The following is a 22,882-nucleotide window of genomic DNA, read 5'->3' as shown; positions in this document are numbered from 1 at the left end:
ATTTTGATCAGTTATTATAGACTTCTCACCTAGATTAATAGTTTGAGACTCTTCATTAAAAAAATAAAATGATGCTAAGGAAATGTCATAAATTCACACATGTTCTTTGTTTTCACCTTTAAAAGTAGATGATTCTATGATTCTTGAAATTCAATTATATGTCTCAAAAAAAGACAATTGCTATTACAACACTTTCACTCTTGAAGATTAATTACCTTCCTCTAGCTTTGCTCCTTCAGTGAAGAATTTCTTATAGCAGACATGAACTAGAGATACCATTGTCAGCATTTTTAAACTTTGAACTTAATTATATATCAGTTTTTTCATACTTCTTTCAAGCTATCACATGTTAGGTATTAAATGAATGTTTCTATGAATCCCTGCATATTTAAGTGTAGTTATTTAAGTTAAAGTTTCAGTCTTTTCTACTGATAAAAAATATGCTTGATTTTATTCTTAATCTTACAGAATTGATTGAAGCTCACTTCTTGGTTTAAAAATAGTCTACAATTTTTTTTAGTCTACAATTTTTCAATGTTGAATAGCTCCCACATGAAACTAAAAAACAAAACTGCAAGCTCTGTGCAACCCATAATTCATCCAGTTCCCCTCCAGATCTCCATTTTCTCTAATCCATACTGCCAGCAGTATAGATTGTATTCGAAACACCAACTAACCTCTTTATCAAGCTCATCACCTGGCAGCACTGCACAAGCTAGAAGCAGTCCTCAAATACATTTACTTAACCAAGGTTCATTCTTTCTTTTTTTTTTTTTTTAATGTAGCTATCATGTTCCTTTCAAAGATAGTGGTAGACTCCTAAAATCACTAAAATTCCTGAGATATTTGCATTAAATCACACACTGATAATCTTAAACATATTGTTGTCATGCATGGGTTTCTTTAAGAAGATAAGTAGATTGCAGCTGCAATAGGTTTTTTTCATTATTTTTTTCTGGGAATACATAATCATTTACATTATCTGAAAAATATTTAGTTAGTCACAGTACCACTTGTTAAAAAATTCTTGTCAATCAGTAAATAAGAGGAAACAGTTAAACCATAATCAATTACAGCTCTGTAAAAACAGTCATTCTATCCTGACAAGTAGCCAACACATATTCCGTATCATAATGATGTTCTCAGGGCATGAGGCTTAGTGGAGACTATTGAAGAATTACAAATCACAGTACTTGTTAAGATTTTGACTATTTAGATTTATAAAATATACCAAATCCAACAGATTAAATCCCACTTGGCCACTAGTTTCCATTGAAGTATTTATTATCTTTCTTATGCAGCTTCCCCATCTTTAAGTAAGTTTTCCAGTCTGAGGAAAACATTCTTAAGCTCCATACATCTTGAACAGCATGTTATTTATTGTATACACATTTGCTTGTTTGTCTATTCCTCTAGATGTTAAGCTTCTTGGGGGTAGGAACTATTTATTTCTTTTGTGAGCAAAGGTGAAGGTTAAAAAGCATAGTAATTACTATGAATCCTATATTTGTATAGGCTTTAATTTCACTCAGGCACTCCATTTAAGTTTGAACACATTTTGCTTTGCCACAAATTTCAATCCATTTCTTTCCACCAAAACTCATGCATAAATTTCAACATACTTGCCAACAAGAGAAATAAATGGTAAGGCAAATTTCCCTTCACATCTATTTAATATCTGTCCCTCCCTCTCCTTTATTAAAATGAGAGCAACCACATCATGAGTTGGTAAAGGGAAATAAAGATACCAACAAGTAAGTTTAAGTCATTTTTAACAAAGCTAACTATAGATTTGGACCAAGGTTTAATTGGATCATATAAGGCAGTATAGTTTATCACAAATTAATCTTCGCTTTTTAAATGTTTGTATCTTGACATCTAAAAGCAGTTATAATTATATATTAGTCTCTTAGTATTACTTTTATAATAAAAGCCTCCAAAAGAGGATTTGTCAAGCAGGAGGAATTGGCATCGTAGTTAATTTACTGTGGCATGTATTTTTATTCACTTGTTTATTAGGTAGATTTTTATCCTATTTTTAAGTAAGTTTTCCATAAAAAGATAATAAAGGTAATTTGAATATCGATAATTTAACACCTTGGGTTACTTAATATACATGGAATATCAAACAGGCTAATAGTGTGATATTATTTCTTTTAGAGTAGTCTGGTACTTCATATGTTCTAATTCCAACTGTGCTTAATCAGTACATTTCAAAAAATATGAATACTATAATTATTACAGTAAAGGAGACTTTAAAAATGAATATTAAAGTAAAAATAATATCTCTTAGTCATTTAAAAGTCACTTTCTTCTATTTATATTCCTTTCTTAACATGCCATAGCCATTGTATCTCTATTTTAATTTAACATGAGGAATCATTTTAAAAAATAACATATTTTCTATTTTTATAAATCAAAGAAGTTAGATAATATCACACATCAAATTCTCTTTATCCTTTGAATGAGGAGGACATAAAGGGCACCAGAAAGAATATTTATTGAGCATCTACTTTATGAAAGACCTTATACTCTAAGGATAAATACCACATTTTTATTCTCTTGGTTTAATTATTCCCATTCAATGATCTGTAACATAGTTGAGATGGCCATGTCCTCTACATCTTTCCCACTTGACGGCATCATCCCACTGTCCCCCCATCTAGCTCAGATCCCATTACCTGTTATTTCAAATAATCGCATCAATATCTTTCCCTGCAATCTTTGGCTTTTCCTCCTCCTCCTCTGCCAAGATCCCAGTAAGTATCCACTGTCTTCGAACTTGCTCCTAGGTTGCTGAGGTCTGCTAGGAAAAAATTACCAACAATAGTGAGGCAGCCTAAAATTTACAAATTTCACTGATGCCAATAACGCCTAACAGACTTCTGAGGGCATAACAAGTTAAAAAAAGGTGGGGGGGGGAGGGGTAGAAAAAAGAAAACTAAACTGCTACTTAGTATATTTAGCTCTATGGAAGTTACGAGGTTGCCAAATCTTGAAAGCAAAATTTAATTTTATCATGAAAAACTGATGTGCTTACTGGAGTTGAGAAATCAATCTATCAAGTGGCAAGATAATAAGCACAGATAGACTTTATGATGACTCACTCTCTGTTTGAAATTATAACTGGTTGCAGAAATTGCTCTTAAGCAACCCTCAATTTATTTTACTGGTGTAAATTGAACATGGTTTTCCCTTATGAACCCAATCTGCCCAAAACCAAATCTATTATTTCTCTCACTGTTTTCTTATTTAACCCAAGGGCACCTAATGTCATCATTCTGGCCCTACACATATGTTATATAGTTGAAGAGAGGACCCTGCCAATTTTTTTCTCATTAACCACTTACTGTCTCATTCACCCTACTGTTATTTGTGAAGCAGTGATAAGATTTAGCTCATCTGCTAGGTCCTTGTGCAGTAATTCTTTCCTGCCCTTATGTTAGAAAACTGAAGTTTTAAAAATTCATCCCCTCATAATTATAATGAATTCCTAAGCTCTTACAACAGTTGTATCTAAATCTAAACTTCTAAGTGTATGTTTTTATCATTTAGAATAATTCTTTCTTTGAAATCTATGGTTAAAGGATCTTCTTCTGTTTTCAATACATATTCTAAAGTTTATTTAATGTGTAGACCACCAAGCAGAAAATAAACAGATGTGTTTTTTATTGGCAAAGAACAGATGACTAAGATAAAAATTAGTAAGCCATTCTTCTACCTGTTACACCCATTGAATGCTTATGGGAAAAACATAGTCTGGATTGATGATTGACTTTTCTTTCTGATAACTTTAAAAAAAAATTATTTAGAAATTCAGTTCTATCATCTAATTGCCAAAATCAAGATTTAAAGGCTTAAATTAATACCTTTTCCACTGCTCATTCATGTTGATCATTTTCCTCTTACATGTGCATTTTCCCTATTCTCTCGCTTTTTAATTCAAGTTATATTTTTTATATCCTTTCCGCATTCCTCTCTCTTCCTCCTTCACTCCTCCACCCATCCCTCTCACCCCCCTTCTCTCTCTTTCTGTCTGTACACACACACACATACTGACCCATCCTCTAACAAGCCTTTAGTCCACCCACAAATATCTTTACCATCAGTCATCTCTTTTCCATGTCAATTACCACGAACATGGTTTAGATGTTCAATGACTCTTTTTTTTTTTAAGATTTTATTTATTTATTTGTCAGAGAGAGAGAGGCAGGCAGAGGGAAAAGCAGGCTCCCCACTGAGCAAGGAGACCGATGCAGGGATCCTGATGCGGGACTTGAACCCAGGATGCTGGGATCACAACCTGAACCCAAGGCAGATGGCCAACTGACCAAGCCACGCAGGTGTCCCAAGCTGTTCAACGACTCTTAAGTGTAATAACCATTAAATGATTTCCTTCTCTAATCTAGTTATCTTTAGCTTATGGAGAGTTTCAGATTCCTTCCAAAACATAATAGCTTTATATCCTCTAGCTTGAAAAATCCTATACACGCAAAATTCACCATGCAGTCTCTGATGATTAGCAGTTACAGAAGCCAGACCACAAGTATAAGTTTGAAAATTTGCTCTTCTTTCCCCCACTTCCAATCTACTCCTACCCCACTGCCACTTTCTCTAAATATATTGATGAATCATATTAATTTCCCCCCAAAATGTGTTCTATCCCACTACTGGTTGAATTAAATCTAAATCTTTATTCTGGACTCAAAGTTCTATAAGCTATAGCTTTTCTTCCAGTGAGACTCACCATTCCTGCGCTCTGTGAAGCCTATAGTCTAGCTCAAATTGATATGTACTAAATTTGCTCCCATATTGTCCTTCCTTTACTGATTTCTCTGCCTAAATGCTCTGTATACCAATTAAAATATACTAATTCCTACGATCCAAAAAAAAAAAGAGATTCTGAATTAGTCAGTTTGGGGTACAGCATGGTCATTACCGGGTTTTAAAGCTTTCCATGTGTCTCCAATGTGTAGTAAAATTTCAAAACCACTGATGCAGATAATGTAATACCCTGATCCCTCAGTTCTTTCTCCATTCTAATAATTTTAGAAGACACAAAATTAGAAGAAGATATATATATAATTGATTTGGCAAAGTATTCACATCCATAATTATTAAAATTCCTGCAAATAAATGGGAAAATGGCAGGAAAAATTTTAAATGTGCAAAAGACTTGAACAGGCATTTCACTTAAGAGAATGCATTTATCTAAGTGATCAATGATAAAATAATGGGGTGGTCAAAATCATGAGTCACAGGGGCATGCAAATACAAACTACAAAAGATACTACACATTTAATATTGAATAAATAGTTTGACCACACAAAGTGGTGGCAAGCAGATACAGAACTGGTATTCTCTTATACTCCTCATATACATGTAAAATCATTTTAGAAAACTATTTGGCAGCATCTATTTTTATAAAATATTTTATTTATTTATTTGAAAGAGAGAGAGAGCGTGCGTGCTCCAGCAGGGGGAGTGGGAGAAGCAGACTCCCCACTGAGCAGCGAGCCAGATGAGGGGCTCGGTCCCAGGATCCTGGGATCATGACCTGAGCCAAAGGCAGATGCTTAACTGACTGAGCCACTTAGATGCCCCTTTGACAGTATCTATTAAAGCTTAATAGAGCTGAATATATATATATATCCTTATGACCTGTTAGCAATTCTACCCTTAGGTATCATCCCCCAAAATGATATTCAAGCACAGAAGACCGGTAAATACAGCACTATTCAAAATAGCCAAAAAAGTGGTAAACATATAAAATTTCCTTGTACATATGTGCAAAACCATGGACAAGTCTTTCAGACATAACTCTGAATGACAGAAGCCAGAGAAAAGAATGCACTCTGGGTGGTCTTATTTACATAAATTTAAGCTGGCCAAATTAAACTGTGGAAGTGGAAGCCAGCATAGTAGCGACTTTTGGATGGAGAGATGGAGGCAATGACTGAAAGGGACATAAGAGAGTCTTCTGGAATGTTGGGTAGTTTTCTGTATCTTGATTTGAATAATGGCTACACAGTGTGTTCACTTTGTAGAAAGTTCATTGAGCTATACACTTAACTAGATGTATGTTATAAAATATACCTCAGGGTGCCTGGGTGGCTCAGTCGTTAAGCGTCTGCCTTCCGCTTAGGGCGTGATCCCAGCGTTATGGGATCGAGCCCCACATCAGGCTCCTCCGCTATGAGCCTGCTTCTTCCTCTCCCATTCCCCCTGCTTGTGTTCCCTCTCTCACTGGCTGTCTCTATCTCTGTCAAATAAATAAATAAAATCTTTTTAAAAAATAAATAAATAAATAAATAAAATATACCTCAATTTGATGTTTTTAAATGGGAAAGACCTATATGTATTTACATGTCACCTAGGTAGAACTTTAAGATTTATTACTATATGAAGAAAAAGACATTTTTGTGTAAAAAAGCAAATATTGTTTGGAAAATCATGGGTCATACTAAAGTAATGAACAATTATGGGCTTTTTTTCTAAATATTCAATAGTGGTACAGAGCTCACATTTGGTAATAATGACACCAATGCCACATTGATCTGGCAAGCTGAATAATGAAAACTACAGACAGGAGTGTTCAGACAGGAGTTGAAGTAGGAAAATGCAAACGCTTCCGACAGAGTAGAGGTACATGGTTAAGTATTGCTCATTCTCCCATAGTTAGAGGTAGTAATAGTCTGCAATAACTGACTTCCTCTCATACATGAGATTTCAGTTCAAGGGCAAAACATTTACCTAATGAACTTCCTAACATTCAGGAAGTAATCAATTTTTTTCCTTAAAACAGCATCTGGATCCTTCAAGTAGTTTTACCTTTTTTTGACTTTCTAGAAAATATGAATGTATCACTATTAAGAGGAAAACAAATTTGACTCTTCCAATTACACAATTTATTCAGTATTTTTCAAATAGAGACAAGGCTAGATTAGTTTAATCATCAAACTTATCATTTCTGTTAAAATAAAGCTTAAATATTGATTAGATAGTATATATTATAGTTATTATGAATTAAAATTACCAACTTTGTGTAAGTTACCAACAGAGAAAAATCATTATTGCCTATTAAAAATTTATTGTGACATATTTAAAGAGTACTTTCAAGCACCAAAAAACTATTCTTTTTTGTAGACACTCTATTAGGCACATCATATATTAGAGATCTTGTTATTTATGTACTTTCATAAAATAGTTGTTAGCTCTTTATATCTTAGCAACCAAGAGAAATACAAAATCAATTTTTACTCCTCCCCAACTTTATTTCTAATGAAGTGCTTTTGACTGCCAGAAGAAACCTAGCCAATGTATCATCACATAATTCATGTGTTAAGGTGCACACATTTCTAAAGTCTTCAGGCTTATGAACAACATTCACATTTTTTAGCATCTAAAACTATATTGTTTTATTATGAGCTATAATTTTTGTAACTGAAAGTAAATATTTTCAAAATTAATAAAAATTAAAATATGTAAATATATTTCTACTAACTATATTAGAAAGCATTTAAAATAGCCAGAAAGTATATCCAATTGACTAACATAATTTAATGTCAAAAAAAAGCATTCAAGTTTAGAATTTTCATTTTGACTAAAAAATTTTTTAACAAAAAGAATGGCTATATCTTATAATCAATTTATGTGGTCAATGACCTTAAAGACATCTCACCAAAGTAGATATACAGATGCCAAATAAGCATCTGTTAAAAGATGTTCCACATACCATCAGAAAAATGCAAATTAAAACAACAATGAGATACCACTACACATCTCTTAGAATGGCTAAAATTCAAAACGCTGACAACACCAAATGCTGGATAGCGTGTGGTGTAACAGGAACATGCATACATTGCTGGCGGGGATGCAAAGTAGTATGGCCACTTTGAAAGACAGCTTGGCAGTTTCTTACAAAACAAAGCATACTCTTTGCATATGATCCAGCAATCATGCTCCTTGGTATTTACCCACCGGAGCTAGAAACTTAGTATCACACAAAAATCTGCACATGGGTGTTTACAACAGCTTATTCATAATTGCCAAAAGTTGGAGGCAACCAAAATGTTCATCAGCCAGTGAACAGAGAAGTAAACATTCAGACAATGGAATATAATTCAGTGGTACATTTAGACAACGGAATACAATTCAGTGCTAAAAAGAAATGACCTATCAAGCTATGAAAAGACATGGAGGACATTTAAATGTATGTTATTAAGTGAAATATGCCAATCCAAAAATGCTAAGGACTATATGATTCCAACTATGCAACATTCTGAAAAGTCAAAACTATAGAAACTGGAAAAAGACCAATGGTTGCTAGGGGTTGAGGTCAGAGTGGTGAATAGGATTTTTAGGGCAGTGAAAATAGTCTGTATGATGCTATAATTATGGACACATGTTATTATACAGTTGTATTATGTATATAAATACAACTGTATAATATATTTGTAGAATGTACAATACCAAGAGTGAACTCTAATGTAAACTATGAACTGTGGGTGATAATGACGTGTCAATGTAGGTTCATTAATTTTAACAAATGTACCACAGTGGGTGGGGGGATGTTGATAACATGGGAAGATGTGTATTTGTGGGAGCAAGTGGTATATGGGAAATATCTGTACTTTGCTCTCAATTTTGGTTTGTACCTAAAACTTTTCTTAAATAAAATTTCACAGCAATCAATTTATGCTGGAAAAATGCCTGTTTCACTTTTTCAGAGTGTTTCAAAGAATACTTGCTGTGGGAGATATGTGAATTTCACTGATTTTTTGTGTGTGTGTGTGTGCTGACATACTTTGATTCCTATCACATTTTCTTTTATGTGTGTTGTCATGCTTTGATTCCTGTCACATTTTCTTTCATGTATCTTCTGTAGGTATATTCGTTATGGTTACAATGGGGCTTATATAAAACATCTTATAAGTTATAACAATCTATTTTAACCTGATAACAACTTCAATCATATATAAAAATGACTCTCTTATATATCCCATCCCCACTTTATATTATTGATGTCACAAATCACATCTTTATATATTGTGAATCTATTAACATGATTTTGCAGCTATAGTTATTTTTAATGCTTTTATCTTTTCAATTTTTTCTAAATGTAAAAGTGCTTTACTTACCACCAATACAGTATTACAGTAATCTGTACTTGCTTATCTATTTACCCCTACCAGCAAGCTTTATATTTTCACATGCTTTCCTGTTTTCGTATGGCATCCTCAACTTGCAGGATTCCCTTTGGCATTTCTTGTAGGGCAGACCTAATGGTGATGAAGTTCCTCAGCTTTTGTTTATCTGTTTATTTCTTCTTCATCTTTGAAGGACACTTTTACCAGGTAGAGTGTTCTTGGTTGGCAGGTTTTTTCCCCCTTTGGGTGCTTTGAATATGTCATCCCATTCCCTTCCAGCCTGAAGGTTTCCACTAAGAAATGTACTGATAATCTTATGGGGGCCCCCTTTTGTTTGACAAGTTGCTTTTCTCTTTTTGGTTCAAGATTTTCTCTTTGTCTTTGACTTTCACAGTTTAATTATGATGTGTCTTTTGGTGTGGGCCTCTTTGGATTCATCCTAGCTGGAATTATTTGAGCTTCCTGAAATTAGGTGCCCATTTCCTTCCATAGACTTGAAAATTTTTCAGCCATTATTTCTTCAAATATTCTCCCTCACCTTCCTTCTCTTCTTTCTCAAACTCCCATAAGCATATATTGGCTGCTTAATGGTATTTTTTAAGTTCCTTAAGCTTTCTTCACTTTTTTGTTGTTCTTTTTTTTCTGACTCAATAATTTCAAATTACCTGGCATTGAGTTCACTGTTTTCTTCTGTTTAATCAAATTCAACATTAAATTCCTCTAGTGAATTTTCCAATTCAGTTATTGAATTTGTTTGATTCTTCTTCTCTTTGTTCATAGCCTCATTTTGTTTATGTATTTTCTTGATTTTGTTTATCTGTGTTCTTTTGTAGATCACTGGCTTCCCTTTACACAATTATTTTGAATTCTTCGTCAGGTAATTCATAGATCTCCATTTCTTTAGTTTTATTTTGTTCCCTTTATTGGACAATGTCTCTCTGTTTATGTCCCTGTGATTTTTTCCCTGAGTTTTTGCATTTGAAAAAAAGAGCACCTCTGTCAGTCCTTATGGCTGGCTTTGGACAGGGGAAGATTTTCACCAATTAACCCAGCTGTAGATTCTGGGGGCCTCTGAAACCTTTTGTGGGGTGAGGATATGATTTTTCTGGGCTTATGAATTTCCCAATTAGAGATCTGCTAGTTTCTTTTTCAGGAGCTCATAATCTCTTGCTCCCTCTGGTGACTGTGCAATATTGCCAGTTCGATGGTGCTACAGTAGTAAGTTGTTCAACTCCCTTTTGTTCTCAGCAACTCTGAGGCATCCAACTATCCTGATTCCCTGTAAGGGCCCCAAGTGAGGCCAGACAGAAACCATTTCCTCAGGCAGCCCTCTGTAAATCTGGATGAAAGCTCCTCCCTTCTCCCTCCCTCCCAAGAAGCCATGAGATGGGTGCATTTTTTCCAATAGCACAATATCACATTGTCTTCTGTGCCACCTCAAGTCCTCCAGTACAAGATTAAGCTACTCCCATTTTCCCTTATTTTTAGTGGCCCCCACGCAAATTATGCTGGTTCCAACTAGGCCAGTGCTTCAAGTCAGATAAGAAAGAAACAAGTCTCCCAGGCAGCCCTCTAAAAATCTTGCACATTGGACACATGTTCTACTTTTCTGGGGTTTTTTTAGATTAATAAATATTTCTATCATTTTATCTTCCTTGTGGGCTTTTTAACTATAACTTTTCATCATTTTAAATGGGTGCTTCAGGATTTACAGGATACAAGTCTAAGTTTTCACAATCTTTTTTCACGTGATATTACCACCACATGTAAAGCATAAGAATCTTAAAACAGTATATTTCAATTTTCCTCTCTCAGTATGTATGCTATTGTTGTTTTCCATTTTAATTTTACATATACCATAAACCTCACATTATATTGTTATTATTTTTGTTTAAACGGTTACTTATCTTTTAGAGAGTTAAGTAATATGAAACAAATCTTAAATATTTACTTATCTAGTTACCATTTTCTGTGCACTGCATGTCTTTTTGGGGATTCATATTTCCACCTGCTATTTTCTTTTTGCCAAAAAAATTCTTTAACCTATCTTATACTGTGGGCATGCAGTTTACAGATACTTTCTACTTTTGTATGATAACAAAGTATTTAGCCCTTGTTTTGAAAGGAATTTTTATAGGTATAGAATTCTAAGTTAACAGAGTTTGCTTTTTTTTTTTTTTCTCTTCTATTTTTTTCTTCTGGGTTTCATTTTGGATAGTTTTTATTGTTGTATCTTCAATTTCACTAATTTGTTTCTTCTGCCAAGTGTTATTTGCCATAATCCCATCCAGTATATTTTTCACCTCACACATTATAGTTTTCATCCTTAAAGTTGTTTCTGGGTCATTTTTATATCTTCTATATACCCACTTAACTTTGATCATATAGAATACCTTTGAGTAACTTTTTTAAAGTCCTTGAGCTCTGGGCAGTTTCGTTCATTGGATTTATCTTGCCAGTATGAGTCCCATTTTCTGGTTTTTTTTTTTTTTTTAATAACCCATAAATTTTGATTGTGAATTTTAACTTGTTGAGTACTAAAAATTTTTTTGCCCCTGTACATATTCTTAAACATTATTTTTCTGGGATCCAGTGAAATTACTTGGATACAATGCTACCTTTTCTGGTCTTGCTTATAAAATTTGTTTTATGAGAACAATGCAGTGATCAATCTAGTGTCATTTGTTCTTTGTTACTGAGGAAAGAATCTTTGTAATCTGCCCAATGCCCCATGGCAGTTGAGATTTTCCAGCATGTTTACTAAGCACTATTCCTGGCCCTATGTGAGCGCTGAGCATTATTACGTTTGGAAGGTTATTTCCCCAGCCTTGCATCCTCACACACATGTGCTGACTGGTAATCAGTTGAATTCTCAATGGAGGATTCTCTGAATGGAGGAAATCTCTGGAGTTTTCTCTCTGCGCCATTCCTTCCTCTCCAAAAATCTGTTCTGTGAACTGTAGCTGCCTTGGTCTCACTGACTCTCAGTTCCATAGCCTCAACTCACTGTACCTACTGAACTCCACCTAGGTTCCCTTTCCCTGTGTTGTTAACTGAAAACTCTCTCAAAGGATCTTCATCTTAATTGCCTGATGTCCAGTGTCTTGAAAACCATTCTATATATATTCTATTTGTTTTCATTCTTCAGACAGGAGGATAAATCTAATTTCTGTCATTCAATCTTGACCCAAAACTGAAGTCTGCCAAGATATTTTTTTCTTAGGAACTTTTGAGTGGGTTGTTCTAAATGCTCCATTGTCTGTATTAACAGAGACTCTGTTAATTTTTTTTTTTTTTTTTTTTTTTTACCCTTCAGAATATCTATACCTGATGTTGAGAATTATCTCTCAGCAACTTCCTTATCCACAGTGATTCTTATCCAGGGAAGAAGTATTGTACTCACAACCATATTATGATTAAATGAAACAACGGAAGGGTTTACAAATAAAACAAATCATCCTTTATGACCTCAGAAATAGTTAAAAATAAGATTACATATGCTAACATATTAAAAAACTAATTTAAGTCTATTTATTATGATGACCAACCAATACTGGTCTCTCTAAGCAATATGACAGATCTTTAAGAACTCTTTTATTATATGATTTGACATTGAAATTCTACTAAAAATATTCCATAGTTTCTTGGCTTTAAGCTATAATGGATTTTTTCTCTGTATTTCATGTTTTTCTAATTAATGTGTTGAAAATAAATATGAAGTAAATATATTTCTGATGTTGCATGAAGAATCTTTCTGAAATGTTGTTTTGTCTCACATATGGATTCTCAAAAATATTTTATAAAAATAAATTATATTCTTTGACATTACCTTTGCTCAGCTTACAAATATATTTAGTTACCTGTAATATATCAATACCCACATTAAAAAGTTAGTCATAGGCTTCTTCTTTAAAATATCTTAATTCACCCCATCAAAATACCACCAGCATTTTTCACAGAGCTAGAACAATCAATCCTAAAATTTGTATGGAACCAGAAAAGACCCTGAATAGCCAAAGCAATTCTGAAAAAGAAAAATAAAAATGATGATTCCAGATTTCAAGCTATATTACAAAGCTATAGTCATCAAGACAGCATGGTGTTGGCACAAAAATAGACACAAAGATCAACGGAACAGAATAGAGAACCCAGAAATGGACTCTCAACTCTATTGGTGAACTAATCTTTGACAAAGCAGAAAAGAATATCTAATGGAAAAAAAGACAGTCTCTTCAACAAATGGCATTGGGAAAACTAGACAGCAACATGAAGAAGAATGAAACTGGTCCACTTTCTTAGACCACACACAAAAATAAATTTAAAACAGATGAAAGACCTTAATGTGAGACAGGAAACCATCAAAATCCTAGAGAACACAGGCAGCAACCTCTTTGACCTCAGCCATAGCAACTTCTTACTAGACATGTCACCACAGGCAAGGAAAACAAAAGCAAAAATGAACTATTGAGACTTCATCAAGATAAAAAAAAATTCTGCACAGCAAAAGGAAACAATCAACAAAACTAAAAGGCAGCCTATGGAATGGGAGAAGATATTTGCAAATGACCTATCAGATAAAGGGTTAGTATCCAAAATCTACAAAGAACTTATCAAACTCAACACCCCAAAAATAAATAACCCAGTTAAGAAATGGGCAGAAGACATGAACAGACACTTCCAAAGAAGACATCTAGATGGTTAACAGACATATGAAAAGATGCTCAACATCACTCATCATCAGGGAAATACAAACCAAAACACGATGAGATACCATTTCACACCTGCCAGGATAGCTAAAATTAACAACACACACACACACACACACACAAAAAAAAACCGGTGTTGGTGAGGATGCAGAGAAAGGAGAATCCTTTTGCACTTTTGGTGGGAATGCAAACTGGTGCAGTCACTCTGGAAAACAGTACAGAGTTTCCTCAAAGTGTTAAAAATAGAACAACCCTACGATCCAGCAATTGCAATACTAAGTATTTACCCAAAGGTTACAAACATAGTGATTTGAAGGGGCACATGCACCCCGATGTTTATAGCAGCATTATCAACAATAGCTAAACTATGGAGAGAGACCAAATGTCCACTGACTGATAAATTGATAAAGAAGATGTGGTATATATACACAATGGAATATTACTCAACCATCAAAAAGAATGAAACCTTGCCATTTGCAACGATATGGATGGAGCTAGAGTGTATTATGCTAAATGAAATAAGTCAGTCAGAGAAAGACAAATACCATATGATCTCACTCATATGTGGAATTTAAGAAAGAAACCAGATGAACAACATATGGGAAGGGGGAAAAGAAAAAAAGGAGAGAGGGACACAAGCCATAAGAGACTCCTAACAACAGAGAACAAACTGAGGGTTGATGGGGGGAGGTGGGGGGAGGATGCGTATTAAAGAAGGCACTTGTTATCATGAACACTGGGTGTTGTATGTAAGTAATGAATCACTGAATTCTACTCCAAAAACCAATATTGCACCGTATGTTAACTACCTCAAACTTAAATTTAAAAAAAATATCTTAATACAATAAACGGTGATGAAATATACCACTGAATGACTTCAGACAATCCTTGTGTCCTAAGATTTTAATGTGCACAATATTCTTCACAGCTTTTGGCTTGCTATGTGTGTATGTGTGTGTGTGTGTGTGTGTGTGTGTGTTGCATGTGTATTATAGAATTTGGATTATTTAAGTGCATATGAAAATTTTGTAGATGCACATTGGGGCAACTGCCTGAACTCACAATAATCTCCCCTTTCTGTACTAAACTACTCTCTTTTTTTGATTACCTGGGAATGGGAAGGAAATGTAAGCAGGGCCAATCATAATGCAACCATGTTCTGTCATGTCAGGCCACAGAGATTAATCCAGGTCATGTCAGCAACGATCTCTTCCTAAGATTTGGAAAAGGAAAGGTCTTGCTTCTCTTTCTTGCAGATCTATAAGGATGTGAGAAAAGTGTTACCATATGCCATGGCTTTGGTTTTGTGAAGAAAGCAATGTGTGGGAAATGAAATGATACCAGCAGATAAACTGAGAGAATCCTGGTGCTTATCACAGCTTCCAACTGGCAGTCACCTCAGCAATTCAGTTTTATTAGCCAATGAATCCTCTCTCATGCTTAAGAGAGTTTGAGTTGGGGTCTATCACTTGCAGTCAAAAACTCTCCTTAAATGTTGATACGAAAATACTGAAATATATTTTTAGAAGAATAACTAACTGGAGTTTTAAGAATTCCTTTAATTTCATTTTAATGATGGATAATAAGAAAATATAATATATTACTGCAGGTAACAGCTTATCTACCTATGTGACTCCAAGTTGGACGGTCAGTTAATAAGATCACCTATAACAAACAATTTTAATGTAAAATTTTATCATCATAACTTTTATTTCTTTTTGTAATATTTAGATAAGGAAAATGATCATACTTTCCTCCATTATTTTTCATGTTTATGTACTAAAAAGAAAAATGTTTACATGGGTTCAATATTCAGCCAAATTTGTTTGACTCAACGTGAGTGTTAGATAATAAAATTTTAGGAAGTAATAGAAATCTTCATGGTCCACAAGCAAAAGGACTTTTTCTTAAATAAAAAAGAGAGATAATGCAAAAGGAAACAGAAAAATGGAACACAATAGCATAACTGAGAGCTGAGATCAAGCAAAAAATGTAAAGATACCCTGGGAAATATGGTTAATCTTGGATTTAATACTGTATCAGAAACTCAAAACATCTTCATCAAGTAAAAATATTTTTTTCAGTTTTCATTTTTTCTTCTCTAAGGTAACCAGTATTTAATACGATAGGTAGTGACTATCTCGTTCACATTTTTATTATTTTCTTTCATAATGTAGTCATCTTTCTGTGAATAAATGCGAAGCAAATCAACCTATAGATATCAAATGATTTTAAGGCACTGTGCAAGGTTCTGCAGGTAGCATTGTAAAGACCAGTGATTAGAATCACTCTCTAATGTTTGCTTTAAAGTGTTAGTGCTATGACTAGTATGACTTAAACATTTTATATCCTCTAACTGGCAGGATTTTGTTAAAAGAAATTGTTAACAAATTAGGAAGAAGGAAATATGGAGAGCTGAGGGGAAAAAATAAGACTCACACTCTCAATATAGCCCACAAGTTCCACTTCTAAATAGTTCCCATATATGAAACTCCTTAAATTATATTGTAACCCTTCCCTCTGGAGTCTTGACCTGCAGTTTGAGAAATACTGGCATTGATATATGAAATACACAGATAATGCAAAAAACTCATTTTACCACATAGTTTCACCTTCTGCCCCCATCAATCATATTCCAAACTCTGTCAACAGGAAGCAAATTGCCTCCCTTCCCATGGTCTCTTTATAGAGGAAGTGTTAATGACCAATATAAATGCCAAAAGTCAATAGGAATAAAGATATGGAGACAAAACTCTAGTTAATTAGCTTCTAAATAGTTAATATTAAACAATATGACAAAGTTTGTGTTGAAAGGAAAAAATGGAAAAGCCTTCTGGATCTTGTTTTGTTATGTTTAAAGACGACAACATTATTCGCCAATATCAGTGTTTCTCTCATACCTTCTCTTTGCTTTCCCACTCTGTTGTTCTTCATCCAATCTTTTCATCCAACCTTCTCCCTTTACCTCATCTATTACCCTGACAAAGCTCAGCATAGTAAGGGATGCAAATAAACTTGGAAGAAAATATTGTAGGTATATAAAACTATGTATTAAATTCTAAATTACTTTATCTGTCACCTGGTTAATGAATATTTATTGTATGCCTGCTACCTACCAACAATATCATGCATTCAGATGTAGACATGGCTAACAAAATAGTTCCTTTCCTTATGGAGTTTACTATCAACATTTAACAGTAAAGGAAAACTGCACCAGTATTTACTGGCTATTGAGAAATTGTTATGTGCAAAATGTTGAAGAGTAGATTTTCACAGTGCTAGGGAAAAGTATAATTTGGGGATCCAGCTTATTTACGTGCTTTCAGAAATGTTTACTGGCATAGCAATATTCATTGTGGGATTTGAAGGAGGACTACCATTTAAGTTAAAGAGAAGGGGCAGACTCCAGGAAGATGGAACAGTAGGCACAGAAGCAGTTAAACAGGAGAAAGCATCATCTGCTCAAACAGAAAGCCAGAGTGGCTGGCATGAACTGAGCAAATAGCAGATTTGTGCATGTGAGCCTAGAAAGGCAACTAAAGGTCAGGTTGTTGCAATTTGGGGGGCATTATTCGAAGGCCCGTTGGAAGCTGTTGAAATATTTTAAGAGAGAAGTGACATATTCAAACCTATATTTTAAAAAGGGTATATATTAGAAAATGGAGAGGAGGCGGCAGGTATGGCTATGATGACTGCAGCCTAGTTGAGGGCACTGATAATAAATGCAGGTAGAACTGAACAGATTCCAGAGTTATTTTGGTGGTGGAATGTACTGAACTGGGCAGAAGGATGAGAGAAGAGTCTAGAATTATGCTTATATGTTTGGATTAATTATATAATGGATAACGACTAGGTGAATATTAAGTATTTAATTATCAAGAATTTTAATTGCCCTTCTTAGAGATTATAAGAATTCTGGGTAGATGATTCAGATGGCCCATTTCTTACTAAAACTTTACCAATTTTTCATGAACATCTAAGGCATCTAAAATAAAGCAGAATTATTTTCAAATCTGGATGTGCTCAGTAATTTATTTCTCATGAAGAGAAAATGCCATGTTTAAAGGAAAGGCTGAACCAGTATATTCTACATCTTGCTGGATTCATAATTATAAGAGGAATTTCTAGTTGTGGAAATAATATCATCAGGAAACAATAAGAGAGTTAAGCCATTTTTTTTCTCATCTATCCCTTTTGCCACTGACTCTGCCACTGTGATTTTCAGTTTTGGCTTCTAATTCTGTGTTCTCTACACAACAGGCTCTGACATTATGGCTCTCCCAGTCACATAACCCCAAAAAGCTGCCATCTGCTCACCCAAAACGGTTTTGAATATCCTTTCTCTAAAATAAAGCCCAGGTTTATTACCGCAAAAGGTTTTTCTGTACTACAACCATAGATTTGGATTCAATAATTCAAAAATCATTCATTCAAGTTTAGTATAATACTTATTTTGAGCAAAGCAGTCTGCTATGTGCTGAGCTGTATCATACAAGCATTAACTTACTGTATCTCACAATGGTTGAAATCTTGCCGGATTGATAGCAGAGTGCTCATACAATTTTGGGAAGACTAAACAAGTGTGAAATTATTAGCACCAAGTTTTAAATTAACTTACTGATATGTTACTATTAAACATTTCTAATATAGGCCTACAAGAATCTTACTGGCTTGTATGGTTGTCTCTTCCATTCATAAAGGGGCAAACAATAAGATAAAATCTTAGACAGCTTAGCATTTTAATTTAGTAATAACATTGAAAGCTTACATTAACTAATTAAATACAGAGCCTGATCTCAACATTTTTATGCATTCAAATACTTACAAGTTATTCAATTAGTTTATCACTTACACTTGGAATATCTCTTCACCACCATCACTTTCGGTCCCTGCCAGCCTTGAGGGATCGTTAGAGATAAGATGCACACGGAGATTAGTAACTTAAAAAAGAGATATGTTATTAACAATTCCCCTAAATGAGGACACCATTTTGTCCTGCCTAATCTTTGAAAGTTGTTTTCCAGTGATTATACAAGTCTATTCAGATTTTGGGAGATATATACACTAAATCTTATATACTATATATTATAAATATATAAATATAAAATACTTGTCAAACCTTTTAAAGGTGAATAAAAATGGGATAAAATCTTAGGATGCATTCATGGATCATATATACCTTATTGCTTCTATGATCTATTTCCTGGCCTGGTGTTTGCAATTAATTTGAATCATGTAAAATTTATAATGCTGACATGGGCTTCTGGTTTCAGATGGCAAATCTGGCACAAATATTCACCTCTTCTTACTCACAAGTTCAGGAAATCTTGCAGATTTTACAAAAGCATAGAATGTCAGAACAAATAAAAGTAGAATTTTCAGGAAAATTTTTTAAAAAGCTATCCAGGAAAGTCATAGTACTAGTATGATGTGAAATGTTCAAATCAGAATAAGAAGTCAGCAGGTGTAAGGAAGAAGAATGCAACAGATACCAAGAAATAGTATGATTAAATAATATGCTGAAAATAATAAAGATACGGCGAGGAAGGGAAATACTTTACCTTTCAAAAAGAAAAAAAAAGATAATAAGCAATTCCAGGAAAAATAAAGCTATATAAGAAAAGCAGGAAAAGGGGCGCCTGGGTGGCTCAGTCGGTTAAGCGTCTGCCTTCGGTTCAGGTCATGATCCCAGAGTCCTGGGATCGAGTCCCGCATCAGGCTCCCTGCTCAGCAGGGAACCTGCTTCTCCCTCTCCCTCTGCCACCCCCCCTGCTTGTGTTCTCTCTCTGTCAAATAAATAAATAAAATCTTAAAAAAAAAAAAAAAAGAAAGAAAAGCAGGAAAAAAATGTAGAAAATTAAAACATGATATGATTTTGAGAAGTCAACATATAGTGTATATTACTTTTTTTCTACATTTTACTGGCTATTAACTGAGTTGTGGCAAGCTACATGCAGCTAGAAACTTTGATTAGTTGTACTAAAAATAGTTTTATGAGCACCTAAGTCAGATCTTACACAGTTACTGTGAAACGGTTAACAGTTTAAACTCTTATTTTTTATTCCATCATTCTCAGATTTGATTTTTTGATTCCTTACTTCGCAAGATGATAGTGTTATCATTTTCCCACCTCTCACCACTCTACCATCCAGTTTCTGCCACCAGTACATTATATTTTTATTGCAAAGTTGGTAATATTTACCTTATATTCAATAACAACAATTTAGCTTGTTGTCTTAAGAATATTAATTATCATAAAAGCTTATAGTCCACAACAGCTTTTATCTCATTATAACTATATACATATTGTTCATTATAGAGACACACTGTGTTCTATTATTATATATTTTTTCAGTCCTATTTGCACCTCACAGGGGAGAATGTTAAATGGATTTTTCTTATCTAACCCTTTAACCAGTCTGAACAACAAAGAGAATATACACACCAATAAATAGATAGATGGTAGATAGATAGATAGATAGATAGATAGGCAAACTATCAGGGATTTCTGGGACTATAAGAAAAGATTTACCATTCTTGCTATCAGAGTCTCAGGGGAAGAGAAAAATAATGAAGCTGGAAAAGTACTAAAAGATCTCATGGCTAAATACTTCCCGAATATGGCAAGGAATATAAACTTTCATATTCAAGAAGTTGAGTGAACCCTAAACAGGATAAACCCAAAGAAATTTATGCCAAGACATATCATAATGCAAGTTTAAAAACTAAAGACAAATCTTGGAAATGACTAGAGAAAAAGAATACTTTACCATAGAGGGCAGAAGGGAGTGGCACATTTTTTTTCTAATGCAACAACAACAACAACAACAAAACTCTGTCAACTTAGAGTCCTATACACAACAAAAATATCCTTCAACAATGAAGAAAAATTCAAGATATCATCAGATGAAGGAAAACTAAGAAAATGTGTTGCTAAGGAACACGGTAAGGAAAATTATGAGTAAATAGACTTTCCTTCTCTTTAGTTTTTAAAATTATTGATGGTTGAAGCAAAAATTCTAACACTGATATAGTTTTAAATATATGTAAAGGAAATATTTTTAAAAATTATATATGGGGGAGAATAAAAAGAGATAAAGGGAGATGAGTTTTCTACATTTAACTTAAACTGCTAAAGAAATAACACCAATAGACTAAGACATATCACAGTATAGACAAAGATATAAAGATATAACACAAATATATAGATATGACACAAACACACGTACATACACAAACACGCATATATATATATATAATGTAATAGAACCACTAAGCAGCCATACAGAAAAATACAGTCAAAAACAATATAGACCTCTATAAGCTCCACCTCTCCACTTCTTCACGCCTGGCTCTGCCCCTCTGACTAGCCATGGAAGCCACAAGTATCAGGCCCTCACTGTGCCCAAACTCACCCAGCAGGTCTTTGATGTCAAGAACATGATGACTGCCTGTGACCCCAGCCACCGCCATTACCTTATCACGGCTGTTATCTTTCACGGGCAGATGTCCGTGAAGGAGGGAGACGAGCAGACGCTCAATGCACAAAGCAAGAATAGCAGCTATATTGTGGAATGGATCCCCAACAATGTCAAGACAGCTGTCTGCAACATCCCACCCTGTGGCCTGAAGATAGCAGTCACCTTCACTGGGAATAGCATGGCCGTGCAGGAGCTCTTCAGGCACATCTCAGAGCAGTTCAGGGCCAAATTCTGGCGCCAGTACACAGATGAGGGCGTGGATGAGATGGAATTCACTGAAGCTGAGAGCGACAGGAACAATCACGTCTTTGAGTACCAGCAGTACCAGGATGCCACCGCAGAGGAAGAGGAGGATTAAGGCAGAGCACCGTGACCCCAGGCTTCTCAGTTCCCTCAGCCTTCTGCCTCAACTGCTCCTGTCCTCTCCCTTAGAATTTGCATTTTCTGCCTCTATCTTGTTTTTTGTTTGTTTGGTTGGTTGGTTGGTTCTGGAGGGTGTGGTCCTATATTAGTGCTTGGCATGTAACAGAAGGTCAATATTTTGGTGTTTTTTCAATGTCTCCTCTCCCACTCTTGGGAAACTTAGATTTCTGCCAATCTAGGTAACTCTATTTCCTTTCGGTGCACTTCTCCCATTCGTCCAGCTGATATTTCTCTCTGGTTTTTTAAGATAATTCTCTTAAGCAGCTGGGTCTCATCAGATCCCATTTAGAACCATGTGCTGAAAACTCGGATAGATAGCCACCATCCTAAGACCGTGTGGTAACTCAGGTGAAGGGAAACCAAACTACCTCATAGCAGGCAGAGGTACGTAGGAGGAAGGGGTAGGGTTTTCTAGTCTAGAGCAGTTTTGGAGAGGGATACAGGCTACTGAAGTCCTAATTTCCAGGAATTTACCTGCTCCTCTCTCAACTTCAGGAAGGCTGTTAACAGTAGTATCTCCATTTTCAGTCTCCTTCCAAGCTCTGTCCTGAGCTGTTTCCTTTGCAGGGGTCTGCCCCACTCTGTGGAGTGGGTTCCTTCCCGCTCTTACTTAACCTCCTTCACACGTTGAATTGCTTCCTTTTCCCCTGGTCAGAGAAGGGGACCAAAAAGGGAAAGAGGGACTGGCCTTTGTCCCCAAAGCCTCCAGAAAGCCCCCCCCCCTAACTTTTCTTAACAAAAACCCAGCCCTGCTGTGTACACATAGAAAGGTGTGTGTTACCATGTAAATATTTGGGTCATTCCTCCAGAGAGGGGACAAGGAGATCCTCTGTCTTTTGTAAACATCTAATCTCTTCCTTTTACTATTCCCTTCCCTACCCCTTCCCCTATCCCAACCTCCTCCCATGGTTTTATCCTGTCCTACACTTCAATTTTTTTATTTTGGATTGAACTTGCTTTTCTTTTTTTTTCATATTGAAAAGATAACATTGCCCCAAGAGCCAAAAATAAGTAAGAATTGCGGGGCACCTGGGTGGCACAGCGGTTAAGCATCTGCCTTCGGCTCAGGGCGTGATCCTGGCGTTATGGGATCGAGCCCCACATCAGGCTCCTCCGCTATGAG

At 35.0% G+C, this 22,882-nt stretch overlaps 1 protein-coding gene and 1 long non-coding RNA gene across 4 annotated transcripts; one reads left to right on the top strand and one right to left on the bottom strand.

Moving 5' to 3' along the window:
* Nucleotides 1-956: 956 nt before the first annotated feature.
* On the bottom strand, nucleotides 957-18,785 carry LOC121105841. Of its 3 annotated transcripts, none has more exons than XR_005838587.1 (3): nucleotides 18,708-18,785; nucleotides 14,964-15,113; nucleotides 957-2,806 (listed from the first exon to the last, which is right to left on the bottom strand). It is a non-coding gene; the product is annotated as an uncharacterized LOC121105841 (long non-coding RNA). The 3 variants fall into 3 exon arrangements; XR_005838588.1 differs by lacking the exon at nucleotides 18,708-18,785 and adding an exon at nucleotides 16,295-16,717; XR_005838589.1 differs by lacking the exon at nucleotides 18,708-18,785 and adding an exon at nucleotides 16,295-16,717 and having other exon boundaries at nucleotides 957-2,803.
* Nucleotides 18,786-19,961: 1,176 nt separating this feature from the next.
* Nucleotides 19,962-22,567, top strand: LOC121105906 (tubulin beta chain-like). Its single transcript, XM_040644564.1, has 2 exons — nucleotides 19,962-20,019; nucleotides 21,180-22,567. Exons 1-2 carry the CDS (start codon nucleotides 19,962-19,964, stop codon nucleotides 21,692-21,694), a joined length of 573 nt encoding a protein of 190 aa, XP_040500498.1. The 3' UTR covers nucleotides 21,695-22,567.
* Nucleotides 22,568-22,882: the final 315 nt, after the last annotated feature.

Source organism: Ursus maritimus, unplaced genomic scaffold (assembly GCF_017311325.1).
Source record: "Ursus maritimus isolate PB19 unplaced genomic scaffold, ASM1731132v1 scaffold_3, whole genome shotgun sequence".
Lineage (NCBI taxonomy): Eukaryota > Metazoa > Chordata > Mammalia > Carnivora > Ursidae > Ursus > Ursus maritimus.
The sequence above is the reverse complement of the archived record's forward strand: the minus strand, read 5'-3'. Positions and strand labels throughout refer to the sequence as shown.